A 27,889-nucleotide genomic window follows, 5' to 3' on the forward strand; every position below is an offset into this window, starting at 1 on the left:
TGCGACCTCGTTTTACTCTTAATTACTAGGCCTTTGAAATAGTATGTGCTCAAGACGTACGTTTCTCTTCATTTCTATATTATTTACCTATACTTACTTATTATACTTACTGCACTCGATACAAGGGTGTTGTAATCATAAGATGAAATAAAAAAGATAAAGATATTGTTAGAAAAACGCATTTATATGAAATCATAACATTTTAAATGACAAAATGTAATAACAATGAAACCTGACAATTGCAGGATTGAGTACAAACTACGGTGCAAGATATTATGTTTTTATTATGATGTAACATTGACACCAAATCATTATCCGTTTCTGTGTTCCACAAATCTGGTCTAAAGAAGAATCTGGACTATAAAATGACGAGGTGCCAAGATTTTGTGTGTGCAATGTTTTGCACAATATATTTTCTGCATCCTTTTGAAGAGTCTTACATCAAATTACAAATTTTACAATGATGACGTATTTAAAACTGTCTCCCTCACTGAACTCTTGGCAGGTTCTGGAGCACTCTTGTCTTGGTCTGGTTCAATTGTAGTGGTCACTGGTTTCTCAATATATTCCACTTTCTTGGGAGTCAAAAGTGACTCCTCGGGTATTGCGATACGTTCCCGTATTATTTCTCGGCTCAATTCAATTACTCTAAATGCCAAGTGAGTGTTTTTGGCCAACTCACTTTCATCGGAATCCTTGAGGTCTTTAATGTACAAATCGGAGAGGCCTTGAAGATCAGGAGAGGTGGCGCAATAGAGTGGCGTGGCAGCTGCTTGAGGCTAAATATTAAACAAAATGTTATGATAATTATATAATATAAGTTTTAGCCACCTAGTAGTTTTACCGACTTATATACTTTACTATCTTATTAGAAGTAAGTATAGGTAATAAGTGGTAGGAAGCGGGCGAGCGCAAAAGCACCTTAATTTTGATAACCCATTATTTCTTTTTATATGACTAACATCTTTCAGCGTGCCCGCACACGTCATTGTTACCTTTCTTCTGTCCCTTTCACGCTTACCTTTTCTTCTTCTTCGTACAATTGCATCCGTCTTCACTCATATCTTTTCTCTTTCACACACAAATCCTACATATCTGTCTCTTTTTACTTGTTTAACTCATATTATCTTACTATGTTACCTACACATTCATAAAGTCAAGGAATAACATCAAAGTATCTATCTATCCATCAGTCTTTGGTTGTCAATTAACATTTAACCCAATAGCCACAACAAATCGCTTAATAAATTTAAATATTTCATCATGATTAAAATTTGATCTTAATGAAAATGACAACAATTTGAAGAAAAAAGACAAATGTGACCGTGAAAACTAATGTGTACTCACGATAGATTTGCTGAATGGAATCATCAAAGTATACAACGCCTCCCACACCCACCAGTTGGAACACAGCTTGGTCTTCACAAACGATCCAGGGTGAGCACAGAACACAGATCTGCCCTTATTCAACCAGCGGTAACTTAAGTAATGCATTGCAAGAATTCCACACAGCTTTGATATGTTATAAGCTTTTATAGATGTGTACTCTTCTCTTGGAAGCGATAGCAAGTCTTGAGTTGGAGTGATAGTATCCTGGATAGCCCATTTCAAATTCCTGTAAACAAAATTTGCAATTAGAGTTCGTTTGACCCATAAGGATACCTGAGGTAAAACCAAGGGTAAGGGTACCTGGGGTGGGTGGTGAGGTGGGGTCAATAGTAGTAGAATGCCACGGAAAGCAAAAGATAATTATTTGAAAATAAAATTGCTATCTTGTTCAATAAAAAATGAATCTACAAGTGTAGTCAATATAGGCGATCTTCCCATACAAACCTATGTGATTCCGACGACATGAACACTACTCGAATATCCGGGGAGAAGATCTCCTCAATATTTAAAAGCAAGAATAACTGACTCAAATAATTAACTTGGAATATTGTTTCTAGGCCATCTTCAGTCAAGGTCCATGGTATGCCAAAAATTGCTGCATTTAGAATAACTATGTCAATCTTCCTGAAATTTTTAAACAATTAGAAAACAAAGAAGTTTACACCATTTACATAGAGTGGGTGAGATGCATTTTATAATCAGTTAATAAGATAAAAAAATATTGAAATCCTGATGATTACAGATGTCTTAAAATTAGAAAAAAGCACATACCCTGTAAGGACACTACGACAAAATTCTACAAAGAAATTCTTCAAAAAAGTAAACCTACTTGTTTACTTAACTAAAAATTCAATACATAATGAAAAGGGAAAAAGTAAAAATAATAATGATTAAATTAAAAATGTTAAGTACATTTATTATTTAGTACCTAACAGATTCGTTAAAAAAACTCCTGCAGCGTATAGAACGACTTGTCTATTAACCTCTCAACTGCTGAGATAAGAGACACAATAGTTTTTACATTGTGTCTGGCCCTGATCAGTGTTTCCCGCATTCGAAGCGTTAATATTTTTTAACGACATTTTGAATAGGTATATATTTCTATTTCAGTTAGGTTAGCTCAATTGGGCAGGATAAGGCAGAAAATATACAGGATCAAAAGCTCTGTGTACGAAATATATTTCGTATTATCTTTTTCTCCTTTAAAGTTTCCGAAAATCTAAAGGTACAGGTCAATTCTTTTGACAGTAATGCGGGTAACCGACCTTCTTTGATCAACTTTGGTGAACCACATCAAAGGAATCGATGCTAAGTACCGACGCTTGGTATTCAGGAGCTTAAATTCGTGTATTGTGACCAATTTCCCAAGGCTCACAAAATGACAAACAGTACAATTATTTGAAATTTATTTTGTAATTGTTTGTTTGATAATGGAATGAGCCTAAGTTGTCGATAAAGTTAACCTAGATAATTATTTGGCCTTGATTATCATAACATCACGTGTTTATACTTAAGCACACCCCGAACACTTCCTACAAGACACCTCGTTTTACACAGATGCTACATATTGACGTTATCATGTGACGTCAGACGCCCATAAAGTAAACCTAGCTCAGCCGCAGGTGGAGAGCGGGGAGATCCCTTATTGTATTCTATAAGCTAAGAAGCTACACATGATAATTATAATGCTTTCCAAGATTACCATCGATGATCGACCAACAGGGGATCTTACAAAAATTAACCAATTACAATGTACTTACTCTTGACGAGCCAATATTTGGTCCGAACATTGCTTGACTGACTTCAATGACTTTAAATCAGTTGTGTAAATGTCCAAGTTTTGTTGATCACCCCAAACGTTGTTCGAAATGACCTTGGCTGCGTAAGGATTGCGGCAGGCTGTAATAACTTTGCAATTGCGAGCTACAAGGCACTTTATAATTTCCAAGCCAATTCCGCTGGTGCCTCCGGTTATAAGACAAGTTTTTCCCGTTAAATCTATGTCTTTTGTCACCTACAAGAAAACAACGATAATGGTATGAGCACGAGTTACGGAAATTTTGGACAATGGTTTATTTATTTCATGTCTAGGAACAATTGTTTTAGTTCTTCGACCATGTCGATGTTCTTTTCTCTCGTGTGGGTTGTGTGGTGGATGACCAAACAAAGCAACTCTGATTTCAGGGTTATTATTGAGCCCCGTTGTTGGGCTCAGGCTCATGTAGCAACTACATACTTATCAGTAGTAGTACCGGCCTCCGTGGTCCAGTGGTTGAGCGTTGGACTCACGATCCGGAGGTCCTGGGTTCGATTCCCAGTGGGGACATATCACAAAAAATACTTTGTGGTCCCTAGTTTGGTTAGGACATTACAGGCTGATCACCTGATTGTCCGAAAGTAAGACGATCCGTGCTTCGGAAGGCACGTTAAGCCGTTGGTCCCGGTTACTACTTACTGTGTAAGTACGTAGTCGTTATAAATGAGTCATGTCAGGGGCCTTTGGCGGCTCAATAGTAACCCTGACACCAGGGTTGATGAGGTTAGTAATTCGCCTCAAAACCCACACGATAGAAGAAGAAGAAGTAGTAGTAACCGGGACGAACGACAACATTGACATTGTCGAGACTGTTATACCTTTCTGTAGTTGTTTTTATTTTTAAATTCTTCCTAAATCAATGTATTTTACGTACTCCGTAAGTAAGTGAACGCATGTTGTGAAGTATTAAATATTATATCAAGTAGGTTCTTGAAATCATGATCTTCACAAATGAGAGATTGGTAGGTTTTTAAAAAATGTTAGTTAATTGATTCGCAAAGCACGAACAAACTTCAAAGGGCTCATCGTAAAGTCTCACCTCATATCCCGTCGGGCCATGAATCTTCAAGAACTGTGGCATTTTTACATAGTTAATGAACAATTTATCTGCCCATGTTAATGTTCCTATTTGCTTTGTTATACGACTAGCTTCGTTTAAGTTGGAAAATATCCTGTGGAAAGATAAATAAGACCGATGGGGTATCTTGGTTGATGATGATGTCTTCCGCAACGAGTCCGCAGACGTCATTCTTTAGATGTAGATCCTTTGATTTTTATTCAAAGTACAACAAGAGGCATAAGAAACGGTTGAGTAACCATCCAACTCCCTTAGCAACTATGCTGTTGGAAGCTAGCAACAGGGTAAAGTGGCTCAAAAGGAATGTTCTTGGGTGCTGAGTACTATGGAAGATGGTGGCATTGGTTGCCAATAATCATTAAAGTCTTGCGACTGATTGCAGATATTTAAGAAACTTAATAAAAAAGATCCTTTGATTTAGACCCTACACATTGAAGGCGCGGTATTTTCGCAGTATTTTTGATGTAATAGTAGGTGAGCTTTCACAGAAATACAATCGAATCGAATTGCTATAAATCATGTATTGCGAAGGGCTAATATCACGTTAATATATTAGTGAAATTGTTATTTGTGTAACGGACAAGAAGCAGAAATAATACTTTTGATCTCACATTATTTTAATTAGCTACTTAAAATGTATAAAATGTAAAAGATAAAATATTATTTACCGACGCATTGAACGTGAATACATGATGTCAAAATTAATTATTCCAATCGAAATATCGCGCAAAACGTTGTGAAAAATATAAAAAACTATGACATAACATTGACAAAACTTGACATTATAAACTATAAAAAATTGCGAAAACAGCCATGATTTTCAAAAACTAAAGACTATAAGATCTTTTTACAAAAAGGCAAGGTTCGCTTTTCAGTTTCACTCTTTGCTTGTCATTAAACGACACTTTTTGGGTTATAATTTATTGGAATATTTACTTTATAGTTATTTTGCTTCTCATCTATCATCATTGGCCTTATACGTCTGTTTCAGACGATTTATGACGTCATTGCCTCGAAGAAATGCACTTTCTTTCTTTCTTTCTCACCTATGTATATATAGTTATTGATAAAACTGCTCGATAGCCTAGACCATACTCAATTGAGAAGTTGATTTCTTATGGTTTGATTATATAAATGATTTTTCCAATGGTCTGACACATCAAAAAGTGGGTAGATTTAAAAAAAATATATACTTTCAGGCTAGAACGCAGTTTATTTAATATAGTAATGTATTTTTTCTACTCCTCTACTTTAATCTGGCATTTAAATAACCAAAAAGTCTAATATAAGTACATACATAATTAAACTCTTTGAAAAAGTGTACGCTCTATGGCCTATAAAAGCATTGTTTACAAAGTATAACTATACTATAATGTCGCCAAAAAAGCATTGTTGTTGTTTTTTTTTTTTGACCTGGAAACTGGCACCTTTACTTTGTTTGGTGCCATAGATATACTATAAAAAAAAAGTATACATTTGCCGCCATTTTCCCGCGCGTTGGAAAATAAATTGGAAAATTTTTGTGTTTCGTTTAAAATTACGTCGTCGTAGAAAAAGTATTGTATGCAACGTTGTATAACTAGGTCAAAAAATGCTCGTGGCGTCTCTTATTGCGATGTTCGCCAAGGCTCACATCGCAACTCACGCCACTCGCATTTTTTGACCCTTCTTATACAACTGTTGCATAAAATACTATTAAAATCGTTCATTGGCATACGAAACTCTGCCGCACTTCTAGTCAACAATGTAGTTACCGATTATTAAAACAGATGTCTCGCTATTTTCACTCTCCGCCTTCAAACAGTATGTGATTTGCCATTTATTATTATTCAATTCATATTTCTATTTTCATGTGTGTTCCGCTCAAATTAATTCAAATTGTAATAGGCTACTTGACATCCTACTCAAATGAGACGTTTTTTACGAAACATCTTAACGAAAAATTTCTTTGCAGTTTGTATGGAACAATTGGTATGGAAACACTGTCCTGTGACGTCATCAATAAAAGCGGTCAAACGGCGTACATTGTTACTTAAATAGGTCGAGAAGTAAAATGAGATTCATTTTTGGTAATCTTAGACTGGCTTCTATTTTTAAATTAGCATTTTATAATATATATTTGACCCAGTCAAATACCCTAGCTGCGATAAAGTTGCAAAGGAAAACAGTCAAATACTGACGCACAAGTTTTTTAACTTAGCTTGCTGTAGATTTCTCTATTTCTATGGCGGTATTAACTATGGTTGTCTGGGGAAATTTAATAACTAACATTCAAACTACAACTAATAAAAATAAAAACGATATAACTATATGTATATCAATATGTTCATTTTCTATATGTATATCTTCGTCTGTATGTATATCTGCATCTTTCAAGAACAAGACCACATACAGGGGAAGCCGCGGGTGCCATAGTGAGAAAATAAGTAAACCTAAACACGTTCCATTTCAATATCCCCAAAGTAATATCAGGGTGTCCTATAATATGTGGAACACTTAGTTTTGTTCCCTCGCTTATTGCTTAAGAAAATATAATGAAACAATATTGGTTTTGTAAAAAGAAAATAGCAGAAAATTATAGAGCTAGTCTCGCTGTTCAGTCGAGTAGATTATTATCTGCTCAACGGTAGTGTGAAGTAGAGCGATATTGCATTGTCGCACATACGAGTATATCGTCTCGTTACCAACTCGCACCAGCTCGCCTCAAATTGAGACATAAAGTAAGGTTACACTTTGTGATTCATACATTACACTTCTCAGGAATTAAACACGAGTAACATAATGTTGTCGTGTATAGAAAACATGATTAAAACATTCATTTACTTATTGTTGCGGTGTCATAATTGCAATTGATAGAAATCGTTCATCATCATCATCAATTTAAGAGCCACGCTCTTGTCGGTGCAGCATTTTCCATGCTACTTTTTTATGGAAAAATAGAGCAGTGGTTTCCCTCTTGCCTTCCGCCCCGCAGTACTCTGTCTGACGCGAGTGGGATGGCGCCCAGAGTAGTCTATTACAGAGCCATACTAGGACTCCTATCCTCCGCCTCTGAATAGTACTGACAGTTACTGCTGCCCTCTGTCAGGTTAGGAATTGTTATTATTATTTATTTATTCATTTGTACACACTAAAACAGACACAAGGAACATACAAATAAAACAGATAATACAGGTAAGCTTATCTTCTCATTATTTGCTGCTTATTTTCTTAGCTTATTGTCCTAAACAAAGTAAATCTTCTTAGGTGATCCGTTCGTTATTCCGTTTGTCTCAGGAGCCGGCTGAAGATTAATGGCCTCCGCGGTCCAGTGGTTTGAGCGTTGGGCTCACAATCTGGAGGTCCCGGATTCAAATCCCGGTGGGCACATATCTCAAAAATCACTTTGTGATCCCTAGTTTGGTTAGGACATTATAGGTTGATCAGTTGATTGTCCGAAAGTAAGATGATTTGTGCTTTGGAAGGCACATTAAACTGTTGGTCCCGGCTACTACTTACTAATGTACTTAAGTAAAAAGTCGTTACATAAACCGTGTCAGGGGCCTTTGGCGGAATAGTAACTCTGACACCAGGGTTGATGGGGTTGGTAATCCACCTCACAACCCACACGATAGAAGAAGACCTGAAGATTTGACAGGTCCAGTTTTTATACAAGCGATTATCTGTCTGACTTTCCAATTAGTTAAGGGAAAATCAGCCCAATACACGTTAAATCACATACTTACATCCAAAATCCATCCATTCATCCTTAATTAGGGAATGAGCACGACGCCTACAAACTACCGTTGTAGTTTGGCGATAGCAGTATTAAAGTGTAGGAATGTAATTTTGTTTATAAATAAAAAAAACGTCGCGGAACTTGAAGGTTTAATTCTCTATTCCCTGAGGCTGGGATTATAGGTATAATATTTACTGTGCCTGAGGTCACGATATATGTTATTTAGCCAACCACGTATAAACCGTGACTCGTAAAAACAAAATGCTACCAAAGAATACAAGCTTTAGGGGATCAATATAACAAAAACGTATAATACTGGAATCACGCTAGAACGAGAATAGATTAGATTACTTTGTGGGCATTTTCTTCGGTTTGCGCCTCAATTACCTTCACAAGCATCGGTCGCAATATCAATCAAAGAAATTGGCTATTCTTCAAGACTGTTTTTGTTCAATTTGTCGTTGTATGTCATTTGTCTTTATCGTATATTATTTATTATGTACTCACGACGTACTTTTTCTAGAATTTTTATTATAAAAATCATTGTAAGTTAGAATAAAAAGCTGAAGTTTTTACATCTGATCTTTACCAGACAAGTAAATGAGAGGTAGAAAGCCGGTGTAAAATATTTTAAATTCTTCTGGAACGATTTAACTTGATGGCCAGTTCCATATTTTCTGACATCAGTTTTTATTGTATTCTCGAACGGTATAAATACTGTTTATTACTTGGCCGGACTAAAAATATGGTGACCGCTGAAATATTTAGTATTCTTAGTGTGAGTGTTCTCATCTGGTTAAATCATCAACTTAAAATTCCTCCCTTCTTGTCATTTGCCAAACAAAATAAATCACGAACACCTGTTCTACTTTTTTCATGATCATGACCTACGGTTCCGTCCTTCTATTACATCTTATCGTTAAAGTCCGTCATTGTTACTCGAAAAAAGTGTGAGATATGCTTTACCACTTGCCTGAAGTCATTAGCTCTGACAGTGGTTTGCGTCTGCGTATTACGTGATTATTTTTCTTTTCAAACTCTTCAATGGTTTTCATCACTTTTTATACATCATCGTCGTCATCTACTTTATGACTTATAATTAGTCACACTATTATATTTGTATTGTAAAGAGTAATAACACTAATATTATTTTATTATGATTTTACAGTAAGATCAAAGGATTTCGATATGCTGGCTATTAAATAATCTGTGCTGGATTGTATGATTGAACCAGACTGGCGAAGTGTTTGCGACGCCGCGGGTGTTATGTCACGTTCGCAAGGAATGTTTGCCGTTATAGTGCGTTTTATAGACTAAAGCGGGATTCACATTACGCGCAGTAAAGACGTGACAGCAGCAATTTTTGAGCTGCTTCCGAGAATCGAATAGTATTAACTAACTACCTCTGGACCTCTGTGGCGGCCTCTGTGGTCCAGTGGTTGTGCATTGGACTCACGATCCGGAGGCCCCGGGTTCGAATACCGGTGGGGACATAACACAAAAATCACTTTATGATGCCTAGTTTGGTTAGGACATTACAGGCTGATCACCTGATTGTTTGAAAGTAAGATGATCCCTGCTTCGGAAGGCACGTTAAGCCGTTACTGGTGTAACTGAATAATCGTTACATGAGTCATGTCAGGGGCCTTTGGCGGCTCAATGGTTGATGAGGCTGGTATTCCACCTCACAACCCACATAATAAGAAGAAGAGTGGGGACATTCTCCGGCCCGCGTTGAGAGTCATTCCCACCTTCACCCCTTTGAGTCATATTAGTCTGTTTAAGGCGTAAAGAGTAAGAAGACGCGCGAATTCTTTGTGTTGCTCGTTCGCACCGGGTAACATTTTTGTATTATCTGTGTAATTACGAGGTTTTTGTATGGAGAGTCCCGTGGCAGATACATCGATAGTGAGTACTGCTGCCGCATGAGTCAATGTTTGAGAGTTAGCCATACGTAATGTAGATCCGGCTTTAGCATTTAATGGTGCGTCACTTCAGCTTTCAGTATATTGCAATCCATTGTCCATAGTGCCGGCGCCGTTTCTATCTATTACTTTTTCTTATGTTTTGTTATCTCACTTTCTCTTTATGCTGCTAAACCATATTGAATTTATAACCGGTGATAGCGCCAAATATAGTCTAATGTCATGTGCGGCAAATCTACCGAAAAAAATATATAAATAAAGTTGTAATATGTGTTAATGTTGTAAAGAGTAGGGTATATATTCGAAAAGTTATATAAATAATATTTGGCATTTTTTATGCTACCACAGTATTCAAAACACGACACCTAAAACATAAATACGGTAGCCAAACTTTAGTAAACTTGCTTAAACACTACACATTACTAATTTCAGAGCCACGCTCTTGTCAGTGTACGAGTAGCATCCTCCATGCAACTTTTTAGGGAAAATAGAGCAGTGGTTTCCCTCTAGCCAAACACCTCTCTCTCTCTCTCTCTCTCTCTCTCTCTCTCTCTCTCTCTTCTTGGTTGGAAGAAATTATGCTATTTATATTTATTTTTTATTAATAAAGACTAAGATGAATTTAGAAAGGACAATAATCGAATTTACGTGGTAGATCCGATGCCTTCTCGGTTCGGTTCTTTTGGCGCGCACAACCGATGTAGTCGAGATCTGCTACATTTATTACCAGTTGACTGCCCTCAGCAATTTTCACTTTTCCGGTTAGTAGTAAATATGTCATGCCAAAAAACATAAGTTGAATAACTTGTAGTGAAATCCAGAAGTATTAGTGGCATTACCGGAGTTATGTCACGAGCGCAAGGAATTTTTGCTATTAAGGCGACTAGTACTTACGCTGATGGAATAGCGGAAAGACCCTTGGACTTTGTTAGTCGTTTTCTTTTTCACGACATTCTTATTGAGCAGAAAATGTCGTCCTTTTTTTTCAGTAGGCTACAACACTTCTAAAGATAAAATAATATAAGCATTTCTTCTTACGTGTAATCTAGACACGCGGTAGCTTGTCAAGCCAAGTTCAAAAAACAGAACTGGCGAGCCGCACCGTGTATAATATTACACGAACCATTTGGAGCCACTTTTGACCCCCTCATAAATCAGCCAAGACCGACCTTAGGCTACAATACATTATCTTATGTTATAAGAAGATATTATATGTTACACTGTTACTTATAAATAAATTCAGGACTGACCATTGAACTTGGCACCCATTTAGATCTCACTTCTTTTATCGTCGAAGTCAACAACCAAGGCATTTATCATAATATTGAACTTGGCTGCCATTTCACATTTATGTTTTTGATTGGATATTCTTTACGTTACGCATGTAAGCAACATTTGCCGATGCAAAAAGTGCCGATTAAAGGCGGTAGCTGCTCCTGCCGACAGCTGCAGTTGCTACTGTCTGTGCGTAAGTTGCCTTAGTGATTATGCATACTACAGTTAAGCACACTTAAAAATACTATAAGTAGAATAAATAACTGACGTTTTTCCAACTTATTTATTGCTGATAAGTTGCAATTACTTATTTCGTAAGCGAGAGATAAACTCTGGGTCTAAAATAATGTAAATTCTCCTGGAACGCCTGGGTGGTTAAAAAGGCCTATCTAAATAAGTAATATCGCTTTTTGACATTTGTGTGCATTGCGCACTTACTTTTATATGCGCACATTGCAATATTTCTTTTTTAGATAAATTGCGTCGATGTAGCCCTTTTAATCCCCATGAACTTGATGGCCAGTTCCATTCTTTCCGACATCAGGGGGGCGACTAAACCACACCGAAGCAATTCATCTAAGAAAAGCAATATTACTGTTTGTCATTTGTTGATATTGCTCATTTGTTTTGACATTCGAACATCGCCTTAACCCATGGCTTCGGCAGACGTAGTCGTTTTAACTTCATCAATCTTATAAATTCAACACGCCGACCAAGTTCCAACTATTTTCAGTCCCGACGTGCGTGTGACATTGAAATATTCACTTTTTCATATTGTATTTGGTTTTGGAGACGCTTCGATGGGCGTGGAATCTACGTGGGTGAGCAGGAAGAATGTTTTGTACTTATAATAAGAATGAAAAAATAGAAGAATGTTATTATGTATTACGAATTAATATAGCGATGAACCATTATGATGATTTCTTGTCAGTTAAGCGAACCATAATGTTCATCACATCTACTTAACCTCGCGGCTGCAAATTATCTTTGCTTACTTTTGGCTCTGCTCACCCCATTAGTGACTATGGGATTGAGTTTTTGTATTCGTTTATGAAAAATTATACTTCCACTAAGTGTGTTACCATTGTGTGTAATATAAAATTGAATAAGAATAATTCTGTACCGTCGGTGAAAAGTAATACAACTCGAGTTGTATCACTTTTGAGTTATTAGCACACACTTCATGTTCAAAAAATTCTCTTTCTTTCTGTCTAATTCTCGTAACTGTAGCTATTATAAATACGGAGATAATATTAGTGTAATATACGTACACATAGATTATGTTTTCGTTGATGTAAATAATGGCTACGTAACGACCATTGAGTTCAAATTTTTGAGGTTATAGATAATATAATAGATATCACGTATCAGGTATTTGTGCCCGGTTAATGGCACGGATGCGTGTAGGTATATACTATACACATCTACCTACCCCTTTGTGGTAGTTAGAGATAAAAAGAAACTCACAATTTAGTATAATTCCAATTCGGCTAGTCAGAGCTATATCCAAAAAAATAACAAATACAAACTTTGCAAAAGTTATTCATAGTAACATGCACAAACATTTTGCATTAAATGAACGTCGTTACATACTGTCTTCAGAACACAAACCTTAATTATTTTATTTACACGCAACACAAATACTCAACTCCAATATACAAGCGCCCTTACACCTACAAACACAGCATTTCAAATACAAAACGTATGAGTTTACAACGAAAATGAATACTGTATGATAATGGCCCGCGGCGTTAAGTGTTTTAAAGCAGCTGTTTACCAAATCATGGATGTTCCTGTTAACATCAGTATCTAGGGAGAAGCAGCTAAATTTTACCCAAAAAATAAACATTGGCATCCATGGCAGCCCACACAATAAGATTTATACTCACCGATAAAAATACCGCATCTGTTATTTGAAGTCGACACCGAACCCGACAGTAGCGCATGTCATGTAAATAAATAAACAATTGGAAAACAGAATTGACGATGGCAGAAATAGTTGTCTTTGGAGAAATGTTGATGCACGGTGGTGTAAAAGATTGCATAATCGTAAAACTGGCACATCCGGTGGATGCGATCATCGAGTAAATTAATCGCTTGTCCGATTTTCTATTCGAATCATACATTATGATTCAGCACCGCTTCAGATACTGGTTATTTATCACATTTTGTAACAATTAAATGATTTTTTTTGGTAATAAATAATAAATGTAAGCTCGGTAAGGTATGGGTACTTAGTTCATCAATTGGGATACAGTCGTGAACTAATGTTTTGTTGTAACAACAAAATCAGAAATCAGAATCATTTATTCAACGTAATTATCATGGATAAACTTGTTGAAGGTCAATGTAACATTTTTGAATTTACGTCATTTCGCAAGGTGTTATAACAAATCTCCTTGTATGAGCTGATTGGTCGCCTCTATGGCATGACACATTCGTATAAAGTATATTTGATTTGATTTGAACTATAGCTCGGAGAAGCACAGGCACTTAGTTCGCCTTTTTTTTTGTCTTGCGTTGGATGTATCTCATTTGGGAATATAGTCGTGAAAAAATTATAGGTAGGTACAGTACGGTTCAATCCGTGGTTTGACAAAAATGAAACAAATTCGGTAGTAAAAAAAACCAGATAATACAACAAATTTTTCAAAACACGTTTTACGACGTAACACAGCAATGATGTTTTGTTCCTTCCGTACAGATACAGGCATGTGCTTGAATCCCCGTAGGGATAGGAAGAGGTGGTATACTATATACACAAAAAAATGAAGAATTTATAACACGATTTTCCCTTTGCATCCCCAAAAGATTAAGGAAAAATATTCAATGGATCAGTCGATAGGTTTGCATACATCTTTGAAGCAACTTCAGAAAAAGTACTTACAATTTTGCGCAATCTAAGACGTACTTCTGCTACATTTTTTACGTTATGTTCAGGCAAAACATTCAAAAGCACTTATGGGACATACATACAACTATGAAGAATTTACTTTTTTTCTAAATAGCAGTTTTACGTGATTCGTATTTCACAAATTCCACTTTGCTCAATATTTTATACCACTCTCTTTATTAAGTATTTGCATTCATACATAGATAGGTTCTTAGACTGGCGCTCATAATTCCTAACTAGAGCCGGTTTCACAATCAGAATACATAACTGGCAGTCACTTTAGATACGAGGTTCTAAGACGTCTTAATGAATAATGATGTTACAGCACGTGATGATTCAGATCTGAAAATTATAGAAAAGATAAACTTTTTTAAAATAAAATAAAGAAAAACCAAAAACCTCCTTAAAATTCAAAGCACAGATAGTCTTACTATGCCAACTTTTCCAAACAAAACTTTCCAAAACATTTTCCGTTGGTTAAAACTATTGTATTCCCGGGAGAGAGACATGCAAGGGTATTTCAACAGCTACAGACAACACAAAAAATGCGTGACAGTGAAAAATCCCTCGGTTGAAAGGGAAGGATTACATTCAGAGTAGAACAACGCGGAAGGATGGAAGAATGTCAAGCGAATGTTTTGGAAACAATTAAGGCGTTGACACACTACTGATGAGTTTTATTGTGCTACACAAGTACTGAGTCGATTTCATAGCTTATTGTTACAGTAGTGCTAGGGATCTGTTACACCACTTGATGTTAACATACATAACATACATAAACAGCCTATATACGTCCCACTGCTGGGCACAGGCCTCCCCTTAATCAACCGGAGGTGGTATGGAGCAAACTCCACCACGCTGCTCTAATGCGGGCGGGCTTGATGTTAAGCTGTCTGAAAAATCTTCTTCTAGGTGGATTACCAACCTCATCAACCCTCGTGTCAGGGTTATTACTGAGCCGCCAAAGGCCTAAATGGTTAATATGGCTTGTGTAACGATTACGTACTTACATCAATAAGTAGTAACCAGAACCAACGCCATAACGTGCCTACCCAAGCACGGATCATCTTACTTTCGGACAATCAGGTGATCAACCTGTAATGTCCTATCCAAACTAGGGATCACAAAGTGATTTTCGTGGTTTGTCCACCGGGATTCGAACCCGGGACCACCGGATTGTGAGCCCAACGCTCGACGACTGCACCACGGAGGTTTGGAGAATGTCACAGAATGACAAAGAACATAAATACGAAAATATATAAAGTATACTGAAACAGAGCGAATTTATGCGGGAAACTAAGGGAGCATAGTAGGTAGGTGTTATGCTGTAACTTGGGAAAAATAATGGTAGGCCCGGCCAGTGAATCAAAGGCAAATCCGGGATAAACGGGCTCTGTGGTCCACTAGTTGGGCGTTGGGCTCACGATCCGGAGGTTCCGGTTTGGAATCCGGGTGGGGACCAACCACAAAAATAATTTGGAATCCCTAGTTTGGTTAACTCACATAGCAAGCTCATCACCAACTTATCCGAAACTAAGATGATCCGTGCTTCGGAAGGTACGTTAAGCAGTTGATCCCGGTTACTAAGTACTTAGTGATGTGGGCAAGCAGTTGTTATATGAGGCATGTCAGGGGCCTTCAGCGGCTCATATAGTAACCCTGCCACCAGGGTTGGTGAGGTTGGTAAATCACCTAACAATCAAACAAAAGAAGAACAGACAAATTCCACAAATAAAAAAAAAGAAAGTAGACTCTGACATGACATTTCAAAAATGGAAGGTACCTTTTAGAGCGACCAACGATTGTACTAACATTATATTAAATACACTTCTCATCAAAAAAATCGAAACACTTCCGTTTTCATTGTTTCTGTCCGAATTTAACACAAAAAAGAATTCATACGATGAAAAAAAATACATAAATGTATAGCTGGCAGTTTGGCCATTACAGTAATAAGCGAAAATTCTAAATTCAAAATTAGAATTTCATTTGTTTATCTTATAAACGAAATGAATCACTGTTTTGAGACAAATGTGTGTTTAGGGTTGGAGTACATTTAGCGTTTAAAAACTAAAAATTGGCGCCTATCCTTAAACTTTTTGTTTTTTATTTCAATACTGTGACTTTGGGACGTCTGAAAAAAGGTTTTTTTTCTAAAACGTATGGATACTTCGCCCACAGAAGCCGCCCAAGTTGTGGCATTGCTGGATTCTGGCCTTAGTCAGCGTGTTGTGGCTGCAAGACTGCATCTAAGCCTGTCATCTGTTCATAGAGTCTATAAACGTTATCGGGAGACTGGTTTGTTCACGCGCCGTTCAGGATCTGGCAGGAATCGGGTCACTTCTGAGCGAGATGATCGATTTATTGTAACAACTTCTTTAAGAAATCGACGCCTTAACGCTTTTCAACTGCAGCAGCGGCTTCGTGTTGTACGAAGGGTGGCTGTAAGTGACTCTACAATTAGAAGAAGGTTGAAGGATCGTGGACTGGTACCGCATAAGCCAGCAAATGGGCCGAAATTAACTGCAGACCATCGAAGAGCGCGCCTTAACTTTGCACGTGAGCACCTAAATTGGTCATACCTACAGTGGAGCAAAGTTCTCTTTTCTGATGAGTGTAAAATTATGCTGTATGGTAACGACGGAAGGAACAAGGTCTACAGAAGAGACGGAGAACGCTATGTGTTTAGGGTCTTTGCTTGACTTGTAAGAAGATAATTAAAATGCGGACTGTAGTTATAGGCACTATATAATTTAAAATATAACAATAAGTGGCGTCGTGGTGGCCGCCGTGGAGAAGTGAGTTTTGACATTAGCGCCCCCCTCGCCGCACTCGCCGCCCGTCGTCGCCTGGTGCGTTTGGTTACACGCAACATCCTCCCCGGGTTGAAGTGCTTCAATGAAGTGGGAGAGGGCATATGTTGTTGAATGCCCGACGTACTGTTCCTTTCTTAGTCTTCAGATCGGCGACTCGAGTAATGCCGTCGCTGCCCGGATAAATGTTCACAACTCGTCCCAGGAACCATAGGAGCGGTGGTAGCGACTTATCCTTTATCAGTACTAGTGCGCCCAGTTTGAGGTCACTTGAAGAGGATTGCCATTTGATTCTTTGTTGTAGAAGAGACACGTACTCGGTACTGAAACGGGTCCAAAAATGTTGTTTTATGTGCTCTATGCGCTTATATCGCTCTAGATAAGTTATGTTGGCGTCGGCCACCTGTGGGTGAGGAACAAACATCAGTGATCGCCCAATCAAAAAGTGGGAAGGTGTGAGTGCGGTAAGGTCGAGAGGGTCGGAGGAAACAGGTATGAGAGGACGAGAGTTTAGAACTGCCTCTATTTGAGTCAGACACGTAGCCATCTCTTCATACGTTAGATGTGTGAGACCTAGTAAGCGTCGGAGGTGGTGCTTCGTTGACCGGACGGCCGCCTCAGCCAAGCCGTTAAAATGGGGACTGTAAGCAGGCGCAAAAAGAAATTGAATTCCCTTTAGAGCAAGGTCAGAAGATATGTTAGATTTTAAAAGGAAATTATGTAAATCGTTATTATAGCCAACAAAATTAGTGCCATTATCGGACGTGATGCTCTCCGGTTTTCCGCGGCGGGCTATGAACCGGTTAAGAGCGGCCATAAAGGCTTCTTTCGTGAGGTCCGTCACCAGCTCCAGATGCACAGCTTTAACTGAGAAACAAATAAATATGCACAGGTAGGATTTTATGAGCTTACAACCTCGTCCCTTCCGGTCAGCTATCATCACGGGCCCGGCGTAATCTACGCCGCAATTAAGAAAAGGGAATTCGAGCTCCGTTCTAGAAGAGGGTAATTGCCCCATTATGGGTTGCACTTGTTGAGCTTTATATCTGAAACATCTTAGGCAATTTTTAACAATTAATTTTGATAAGTTTTTTCCACCTAATGGCCAGTAAGTTTGTCGAATGTTTGCTAATAGCAACTGAGGCCCAGCGTGACATAAGTCTTTATGTAACATTTCAAATATTGTTTTAGAAATGTGATGCTTGCTACATAACAATATTGGATGCTTTACGTTGTAACTATAAGGAGATTTATCAAGCCTCCCCCCCACTCTTATTATGTCGTTTTGATCGAGGAAGGGTGACAATGGTAACAAACGATTTTTTCGTGGTAATGGCTTTCCACATTTTAGTATTTTTTGTTCGTCTGGAAACATGTCAAGTTGTGCATTGCGTATTATAATGTTCATAGAACGTTGTAGTTCTGAAACAGTAAATGAGCCATTAAGTTTATCATTCTCTTTGCGACAATTATTAATGAATCTAGTAATGTATGTAATAACTCTTTGTAATTTAGGTAAGTTTGAGTACTTGCAGATAAGGTCATGAAAAGGGGAAGTGTTAGTGACATCTGTAGCATGACAAACGACCTCTGGTAGATCATGTTTCGCGTCATTCGGAATTATCGGCCAGTAAGTATCATTTTGTAATAAGAAAGTTGGTCCTGACCACCAAAGACTACAATTGCTAATGTGGTCAGCTCTCAGCCCGCGAGAAACAAGATCCGCCGGGTTGTCCTTCGACGGCACGTAGCTCCACACATGTCCGTCTGTAGTCTCTTGGACTTCATTAACGCGATTACGTACAAATGGTTTCAGATTCTGTGGTGGTGTAGAGAGCCAACCTAACACAATAGTGGAATCGCACCAGAATCTACATCTTTTAATCTGTACGGTAAGCGACCCGAGTACTTTTGTACACAGTCTTGCACCCAACAAAGCTGCACAAAGCTCGAGACGAGGAATCGTTGTGGGTTTAATCGGCGCTACTCTGTTTTTTGACACTAACAGCTTGACACTGACCAGTCCTTCATTAGTGACTGATCTGACGTATACACATGCACCGTACGCGCGCTCTGACGCGTCTGTGAAAATATGCAGTTCAAGCAAAGAAGAGTTATCAGCAATTGCCCAACGTGGAATTTCCACTTGATTGAGAGCAGGTAATGTACATACGAATGAACTCCAAAGTCCTCTTATGTCTTGTGGTACTTCATCGTCCCAGCCGATCCTGTTATTTGTCCAGAGCTTTTGCATGATCATTTTTGCCTCGACAACGCATGGACCGACAAGACCGAGTGGATCGAATATCTGGCTGATGACCGATAGGATATGCCTTTTTGTTACCTTTTCATGAAAATCAATACCAATAGAGAAAGACAAGACATCTAAGTTGCACAACCATTTTATTCCAAGTGTTTTGGAGGAAGCTTGACTATTGGTTGACAAGTCCAGAGTTGTGTCAGAGGGTGCGTCTTTATTTGCTACCTTATTTAAGATCTGTGAGCAATTTGATTGCCATTTACGCAGAATAAAATTTGCCGAAGCTAACACGGCCTTTACTTGTTTACAGAGCTCTACAGTGGAGTCGATTGAAGAACTACCGCTTAAGAAATCATCAACGTAGAAGTCCCGCTGTATTGCGGTTTTTACATTATCGTTTAGATCTTGTGTAGCTAGACTTACTAGACACTTGGTAGCTAAATATGGCGCTGATGCCGTGCCATATGTAACGGTGTTGAGAGTGTACGTCTTTAGGGGCTCAGTGACGTCATAGCGAAAGACGATCTGTTGAAGAGAACGCTGATTAGGATTGACATCAATGGCCCTATACATTTTTTCGATATCACTAGAAACTACATATTTGTGCTGGCGGAATCTTAGTATGATAGAAAGAAGATCATCTTGCACAACAGGGCCTACCATCTGGATGTCATTTAGGGACACGCCCGAAGAAGTGACGGCAGAGGCATCGAAGACTGTGCGAAGCTTCGTAGTTGTACTGGATTCCCTTACAACGCCATGATGAGGTAAGTAGTAATTTACTTGATTTTCTGCATTGTGAGAAGACTCTTTATTTTCAGACATGTGTCCCAAGCTTTCGTACTCGCGCATGAACTCGACGTATCTACTCTTAAAAACTGGATCACGCTTGAAACGGCGTTCCAATGACATGAATCGGACTTTGGCCGTTTCATAAGAATCTCCTAGTCTGTTCGGATCATCTTTAAGTGGAATGGTCACTATAAAGCGACCATCGTTTCCACGGAGAGTATTGTTTGAAAAGCTTTGTTCACAAGCGCGCTCTTCTGCTGTAAGTGTGTGCTTTGCCGAGATAGTATCAAGTTCCCAGAATTTCTCTAAGTTGGGTTTTTCGTCACTATCAGTGAAATGACACACATGTGCGGCTGAAGAAATAGGCCGAGCAACAAAGCCGGACACTATCCAACCTAATTTTGATTCATATAATTTGGGCTGATTTTTTCCTAGGTCAATAGAGGTGGAACATAAGACGTTCCAGAAAACTTCAGCACCTACAAGAATATCTATGGCCGACGGTATGTTGAACGAAGGGTCGGCGAGGTGCAATCCCGATGGAAGAGGGATATTATCGATTTCAATGAAAGAAGACGGTAAGGCTTTAGTTATTTTTGGTAGAATGAGGCAATCCACTTTTACCCTGTAGTCACTGTAATAAGACTCTATTTGGAGCGTGCAGGACTGTGTACTACTGGAGGCAAGATTGTTTATACCTGTAACTGTGGAGCTGACGTTACGTCGCGATAATCCCAGCTTACCGCAGAGGTCATCCGTCACGAAATTGGCGGTGCTGCCGTTGTCTAGCAACACCCTGGCATTGTGCCTGTTGCCCTTGTTGTCAACCACCTTGACGACAGCTGTGGAAAGCAAAACATGCGACGAAGCAGTAGGCTGCAAGGTATTGGTTGTCAAAGCAACATTGTTAGTTAAAGAAGGGTTTTCATGTATTGCATTTGTGACTGGCTGTTCTAGATGCAAAAGAGTATTATGTTTTTCCCTACAATACTTGCAATGGGACAGCCTGCATTTTTTATGCCAATGGCCTGGACGTAAGCAGTTCAAACATACTTTATATTCTTTTGCTTTTTGTATGCGTGACTCTAAGTTCAATTGCTTAAATGTTTCACAAGTGAAAAGAAAGTGATTTTGTTTACAAAGAGGGCATTTGATTTGTAGATGTGATGAATTTTTATTGGTTTGACTTAAAGTATCAGTAGCAATAATGAAGCTTTTTGCTTTGCTTGGCTCAATCTTACTTAATTTGAACTTGTCTTCAATAGTTTCTAATACAGTTGCCCTGTCATTCAAAAACTTACAAAATTGTTGCAATGTAGGTAGCTCTGAGAGGTTGTTTGAGTGCTCTTCCCAGTGACGGCAAGTGTCGACATCAAGTTTGGTGCAAATTATATAAATGACGAAAGCATCCCAATTGTCAGTAGCTTTTAATGTTTTAAGGGCTCTGATGTTTTTATTAGTTAAATCAACAATATTACGTAAGCCTTTACTTGACTCTTTTTTAATCGGATCTGCATGGTATAGTGCTTGTATATGATTATTTATAAGCAAGCGGTTATTGTCGTATCGTTCACATAGGTGTTCCCATGCTGTTTTATAATTTGCACTTTTGAAATCAATATTTTTAATTACTAACGCTGCTTCTCCTTGTAGAGAGGCGCGAAGATAATGGAACTTGCTTATATCGTCAATATTTTTAGTTGTATGAATTAAAGAAAGGTAAGTCTCTTTATATTCTAACCATGACTGATAGCTGCCATCAAAGGAAGGTAAATTAATTTTTGGTAAGCGCACAAAATTTTTCCCACCTGGCTCTGCATCCGCATCGTGGAACCGGTCAGACCCTCCTTGAAGCTGAGGCTCCAGCACCTTCTCCAGTAAGATGCGAGCCTGCGCCATCAATGTATGATACTGCGCCTCTAGTTGCTCGCGGTAGGAGAACATCACGTCCGGAGTGTCACTCAGGATCTCAATCTCCGTCTGTAATTTATCAAACTCTGGGTATACATCAATGAATTTACTAAAACGTCCATCTAAATCGATACGTTGTAAGTCTGTTATTTTTTCACAACTGAGTAATAATTTTAAGTAGTTTTCAAAGCTAGTAACTTTCGCTTTTATTGTTCTACGCCTTTTTAGAAGCTTGTCTAACTGCTCTTTATCACTCATGGTTAAATTGTTTATGTATACTCTTAATTTATGTTCTGTTCAAAGTTATAATTTGTTGTTCGACGCGAATTATTATGAATCAATTAAAGTAATATAAGAAGTGCTGCATCGACGATGCGTAATGACGTCGTCGCGCATACAATAGATCAGCTGTGACTGTGCTGGCAGGCCGTTCGAACTCACTATGTATGTATACCTACTAATGTATTTATCACAACTTATAATTGTTTACTGTTTGAAAGGAAGTATCTAAATAGATAATGATGTTATTACGTTATGACTTCAGTTAATAGTTACCTTCCAAATCAAATAGTGACAAGATGGAAATAAAATACGTATATAAAATGAAATTATAAGGCAGAAGGAAAGGAAACTGAAGGAAATGTATTGGAACAAACTCACAAAATGAATGTCCTTCCACTAAGGTGACTTCCACATTCCACACGTCCTAGATGATGACGCCGACTGTTGATGACGTCACGATTTGATTTCTAGAAAATTCTCGCAGTTCTCTGTCCTGCCGGCGGTGTTTGGCGGTCGAGTGACGACACGAAGATGCAGTAGAAAGGTTCGTCGTTTTATCGCTGGTATTCTTTTCGATATTTCACCAACTCGCCGATGATCAGGATCAAGATGACGTATCTCGTAGTAGTAACGGTTTTCCGCCTTCAACAAGTATTTTCTATAATCTTGAAGAATCGCAACTTTTTACTTTTTAGGCTCGAAGGACCATTGTTTAGGGTCTTTGCTTGACTTGTAAGAAGATAATTAAAACGCGGACTGTAGTTATAGGCACTATATAATTTAAAATATAACAATAAGTGGCGTCGTGGTGGCCGCCGTGGAGAAGTGAGTTTTGACATTAGCGCCCCCCTCGCCGCACTCGCCGCCCGTCGTCGCCTGGTGCGTTTGGTTACACGCAACACTATGCACAATGCTGCATTGAAGAAAAGGTCAGCTATGGTGGCGGTTCGTGGACGGTTTGGGGAGGAATCAGCGCCGACGGTAAGACAGAGCTTGCTTTCGTGTCTGGGCCACGTCTGCCTGCACTAAACTGTCATCGGTACGTCGAAGAGTGTCTCGAGCCTCATGTGATGCCCTATGCACATTTTATTGGCAACGGCTTCATATTCATGCACGACAATGCTAGGGCTCACACCGCGGGCGTCGTACGAGATTATCTTAACGAAGTCGATATCTCTATTATGGAATGGCCAGCAAGAAGCCCGGACATGAATCCCATTGAACATCTGTGGGATGAATTAAAGAGACGAATTCGAGCAAGAGATCCTGCCCCAGAAACACTTAGCCAGCTGCAAGATGCAATCCAAGAGGAATGGGACAATATACCACAGCATGTGATCGTGACTCTCATCCGATCGATGAAGAACCGTATAGAAGCAGTGATTAGAGCTCGGGGAGGGAATACAAGTTATTAAATAAACGTGTTTTAGCCTTTTTTTTTCATTTACGTGTGTTGTTTTATCCATTTCCTTTATACTCCATACGGAATAAAAATGACTCATTTAACAAAATACGAAACCTATGAAAAATTCATTTAAATTTAGAACATTAACATTAAGATTTGATAAGCTCATATTACTCACTATTAAACGACATTTAACATTTATTCCTAAATGTACACATTTTTCTGATAATCCTGACAAAACGTAAACTTGCAAGGTGTTTCGATTTTTTTGATGAGAAGTGTATATGAATTATATTCTCTTTGGTGCTACTCAGCTAACCTAATGCGTTATTTGAATGAAAATAAAAACTGTTATAAATAAAACGATAAATCATTACGTTTTCGACGTGAACCGAATAATAGATCTCTCTATAAAAGTTATAAATTCGGTTTTATATCGTCATCATTCTTATAATTTGTCCCAAGCGCCGCCGCGCCGGTAGTTAAACATGTACTATCGGGTATTTATCTCAGTCGTAAACTAGTTAAAATATATATTATGCTTACAGTACCTATTAGTGAGGCACAAGGTTCTTTTTTAATGGGATTTGTATAAAAGTTGGAAGTCGGGAAATATTCGTCGCAAAATGAATGTTTTTTTGTGTTTTTTTTTTATTATGTCCTATACTTTTCGATGGAAAATTCCACTTGATATTAACTCAGAATAATGAGCTGAATCATCCCCCTTAGTATTCGTTACGATGACACTTACACGCTGTACACGTAGCTATTAAAGTATGTATGGGTGCTAGTAACACCGTGGTCTCAGTAACGAATACTGAAAGGGATGATTCACCTCTTGAGTTGTAAAGTGGAATTTCCCGTCTGAAAATTCATTAAAATTTTAGTGGTTTTTAAATTATTTACATACCTTTGCAATGAAAAGTTAGATTTGATAACAATTCAGAATCATGATCTGAAACATCCTTCAAAATTTTCGTTACGATGTCACTAACACTTAGTATTATTTATTTCATGAATTTGTATGACTCTACTCAGTTATTATTCGTAATACCTTTTGTCTACGGTTCACTCATAAAAAAGTCAATTAAATATTATTTCAGTTACATTTCAAATTCTATCTTACCACGTTGGCCTAACAAAAAGCTCCATGAGGTGTGGCTCGACCATTATTAATAGACGGCATTACGGTTCTCCACCTATCATGTTGGTCTAACAGAAAGCTCGGTGAGGTGCGGGGTATAATTATCGGCGGGGTATAGTCTATCGTGCGATGTATGTATCTCTGATAGTATGCTTATTTTATGTTCAAGTCCTATTTTATTTTTCTCTTTATTATTTCAAACTCATAGTATTTAAATTTAAACCATCCTTTTCGTTCCATTTAGTTCCGTCCATGCGAATAGTATAGCTGTGGACGTTACCAAGAAAAATAAACATTAGTTATTTACATCATGGATGTCAAAATAGAAACCGAGTCACACCTCCTGGGACATTCGTTTTTTTTTTACGTGACTTATTGTAGATTTGCAGCATTATGCCATTAACTATTCGGCCGAAGATTTTATATGATTCTTGTTCATGGACTCATCTATAATATTCTAGCATATATCGAGTTTAATTTTCGACGTCCGTTTAAATAATTTACTTTCTTTAAGCGACAGTCATCTGACCTTTTAGCTCAAAATGATAGAGATAAAAGGAAAGACCATGCTTTAGAAGTCGTATGTCCAAATAAAAGACATTTCCAATCTTTATACGGGATTAAGTCTTTTATCATATTAGATTATTGGCTTATATTTATTAAATTCTGCCAAATATTGTAATTTTGTTCCGGACGAGAGCCTTCAGCGCTCTTCATTTGTCCGGCCAAGTAGTGAACCCTTCCTCCGGCCCTCCCTTACTACTCTAGTTGGTAGCAGATAGTGCCTATTTAAATCACAGTGACGGCATCTTTCACAGTTTTATTTATGACAACACGCAGCTAGTATTGACATCAACGGAAACATAAACTGTGTGTATATTACACTGATTATTCTAAATCTAATATCTAGGACACTGAATAACATAATATAAAAACAAAAACACGCTCACTTCTGCTCATTGGATGTATTATTACCATTTTTTAAATTAGTCAAGTTATACAAAGATGATGTCGTTCCCATTCACACGCACGGTTAATCACTATTTTACTAGGAATATAATTAAAAACCGGCTCCAGTTTAGTTATATGATTATATCTGACTAAACTAATCTATTTAAATAGTTATAAATCTCCAAATATTGAAAAAAGAAACAATATATTGTTTTTTATGTTTCGGTTTATTACAAAATCAACTATGTATTTCAACGACAAAAACACTACGAAAATGTATGAAATATGAAGATACTTGATACTTCTTCTTTTATCGTGTGGGTTGTAAGATGGATTACCACTCTGGTGTCAGGGCTTCTATTAAGGGTGATTATTGTTAGTTGATACTTATATCATGATGATCAATTGGATGGAATAGCTTATCGAAAAACTGTAATGTACAATATGATCGAGTACACATTAATTTCTCATTCCTGAAATATTTTCCGTCGATTTCAGCGGAATTGAATGACATGGCAAATATTTTTTTTGCAAAATTCAACATTTTCTGAGCTCCAACCATGTACATAATTCTACCTACAAGTTAATAGGCTGAACACGATTCCAATTTCACACTGCCTGATTTCCACTGGTACAACCGGTAGCAGTATTACACCGGTTGTAATTGGAACATTGATTGGGAGCGCTTACAGACAATAAAATCCTAATCCACTGCGTAAATTATAAATCAACCTGACGTAGGTAGCGTCTGTTTCCGTGGTAGGTATACGTATAAGCCAATATAAAAGAAGGGCGTCAAAAATTTCCATAATAGGTTATTTCTGAGAGCAAAATAGGTAAGCCTTACACAAAAGCAACCTATTTTTATTTGTGTAAGCGTTCGCGGTTTTGGCGGGAAGAAGAGAGGAATGGCGGTTACTCCACCGACAAGAGCGCAGCTCTTAAATAGAGAGAGAGAAGCCAATACCAATAAGAATTCTACTAACGAAATTCTGATAGCGTAGGCACGTAAATTAAAAGTCGGTGTAAGATTTACGATGCGGTAACGTGACCTGCCGCGGCAAACACCGACCACCGACCGATATTTGCGAAGTAAAGGCAAGTCAATCCAATCCAAACTGTACACAAAAGCGTCAAGCATACACGCTACTGGATTGGCACACAATCAGTCGTAGTGTTTTATCTACCGGTCTGCTGGCTTATCTGGTGCAACCCCAGCAATTGTTTCCCAATCGCGCGCGACGCGATAAACATCACTGGCTTCAACCAATAGACGTTCGACGTCATTATCCACGCAAAAGCATTATTATGCTGTTTAATTATTTATTTTTCACGAGGATTTAGACAAGTGTGACAAGGGTGTAAATCCCTGCTCCGGCTATAACCACCGAATTCAACTTTATAAGTTAAAATTCATGTTTGAATCACAGGTAATTGATATCACGTGGTTTCCAGGATAATTGTGCCCGGTTAATGACAATAGGGTCGACTCCTATTACATGGGGCTTAAACATAGCTGCGGCGAGGAGTGAGTGTACTATAGTGTGCTTGTGCTTACCCCTTCAGAGATAGAGGCGTTGCTATGTTATGTATTTTATTTGATTACCGATCTACTTGCTTATCTAGTGCAACCTTAAGAAAGATTTCGCTGTTTTGCGCGATGTTACAAATATCGCTACCATCGACCAATAGACATACGACGTTTATCTACGTATGACATTCGCTGCGTCTATTAGTCGAAGCTCGTTATTTGTTGGGATGCATGTGATGGCCACGGACGGATTAATTATGTTACGATGACAATAGCATAATAAATATAATTCTCTACTCGTATATATTTTAGTAAATCAGCTGTAACCGCCAAGTCCTCAGTGCTGGGTATATTTACTTACAGCTATGCTCCTAAATGTCACGCAGCGATGATGTATGATCTTGGCTTCAGTACGATGCAAATCTCACGATGCGGGAACAAATAAATATATGAACTGAATTTAGAAAGCCATCGATTGCTTCACAACATTATTATCAGAAAAATAATTTTAATGCGAAGGATACCTCTACAAGTACTTGCTTTCCCAAGACTAAAAAATTATGTTCGGCACACAAAAGTAATATAAAATTAACTTTATTTTTATAGTTACTTAAAAAGTATTTTCATTTTATAAATGGAATATTAGCTGATTTACTACTACGCTATTACTGAATATAAAAAAATTATATATTTACTATAACCTGAC

General features: G+C 38.0%; 3 protein-coding genes across 5 annotated transcripts in view; 1 reads left to right on the top strand and 2 right to left on the bottom strand.

The window, feature by feature from the left end:
• LOC126368973 (uncharacterized) overlaps positions 1-27,889 on the top strand; it is a 64,196-nt gene that overhangs the window by 26,146 nt on the left and 10,161 nt on the right. The window lies entirely within an intron of this gene.
• LOC126368936 (WW domain-containing oxidoreductase-like) lies at positions 164-27,740 on the bottom strand. Of its 3 annotated transcripts, XM_050013184.1 has the most exons (7): positions 27,545-27,740; positions 13,091-13,107; positions 4,245-4,377; positions 3,150-3,403; positions 1,834-2,013; positions 1,348-1,615; positions 164-779 (listed from the first exon to the last, which is right to left on the bottom strand). In XM_050013184.1, the coding sequence occupies exons 2-7, from the start codon at positions 13,105-13,107 to the stop codon at positions 456-458; spliced, it is 1,176 nt and encodes a 391-aa protein (XP_049869141.1). In that variant the 5' UTR covers positions 27,545-27,740; the 3' UTR covers positions 164-455. The 3 variants fall into 3 exon arrangements, with proteins under 3 accessions (XP_049869141.1, XP_049869142.1, XP_049869143.1); XM_050013185.1 differs by lacking the exon at positions 13,091-13,107; XM_050013186.1 differs by lacking the exon at positions 1,834-2,013.
• Positions 16,840-22,518, bottom strand: LOC126368998 (uncharacterized). Its single transcript, XM_050013279.1, has 2 exons — positions 21,768-22,518; positions 16,840-17,230 (listed from the first exon to the last, which is right to left on the bottom strand). The coding sequence occupies exons 1-2, from the start codon at positions 22,126-22,128 to the stop codon at positions 17,154-17,156; spliced, it is 438 nt and encodes a 145-aa protein (XP_049869236.1). The 5' UTR covers positions 22,129-22,518; the 3' UTR covers positions 16,840-17,153.

The sequence above is a fragment of the Pectinophora gossypiella genome, chromosome 8 (assembly GCF_024362695.1).
Source record: "Pectinophora gossypiella chromosome 8, ilPecGoss1.1, whole genome shotgun sequence".
NCBI classification, from domain to species: Eukaryota; Metazoa; Arthropoda; class Insecta; order Lepidoptera; family Gelechiidae; genus Pectinophora; species Pectinophora gossypiella.

What these genes read in the sequence shown, in the direction of transcription:
- LOC126368998 (XM_050013279.1), bottom strand. Translation starts at nt 22,128, where the DNA reads ATGAGTGATAAAGAGCAGTTAGACAAGCTTCTAAAAAGGCGTAGAACA. An exon ending in CGATGCGGATGCAGAGCCAG is followed by an intron (nt 17,231 to 21,767) that starts GTGGGAAAAATT and finishes GACCCGTTTCAG; the next exon opens with TACCGAGTACGTGTCTCTTC.
- LOC126368936 (XM_050013184.1), bottom strand. An exon ending in ATGGCCCGACGGGATATGAG is followed by an intron (nt 3,404 to 4,244) that starts GTGAGACTTTAC and finishes GTTTTCTTGTAG; the next exon opens with GTGACAAAAGACATAGATTT. An exon ending in CAAATATTGGCTCGTCAAGA is followed by an intron (nt 2,014 to 3,149) that starts GTAAGTACATTG and finishes TAAAAATTTCAG; the next exon opens with GAAGATTGACATAGTTATTC.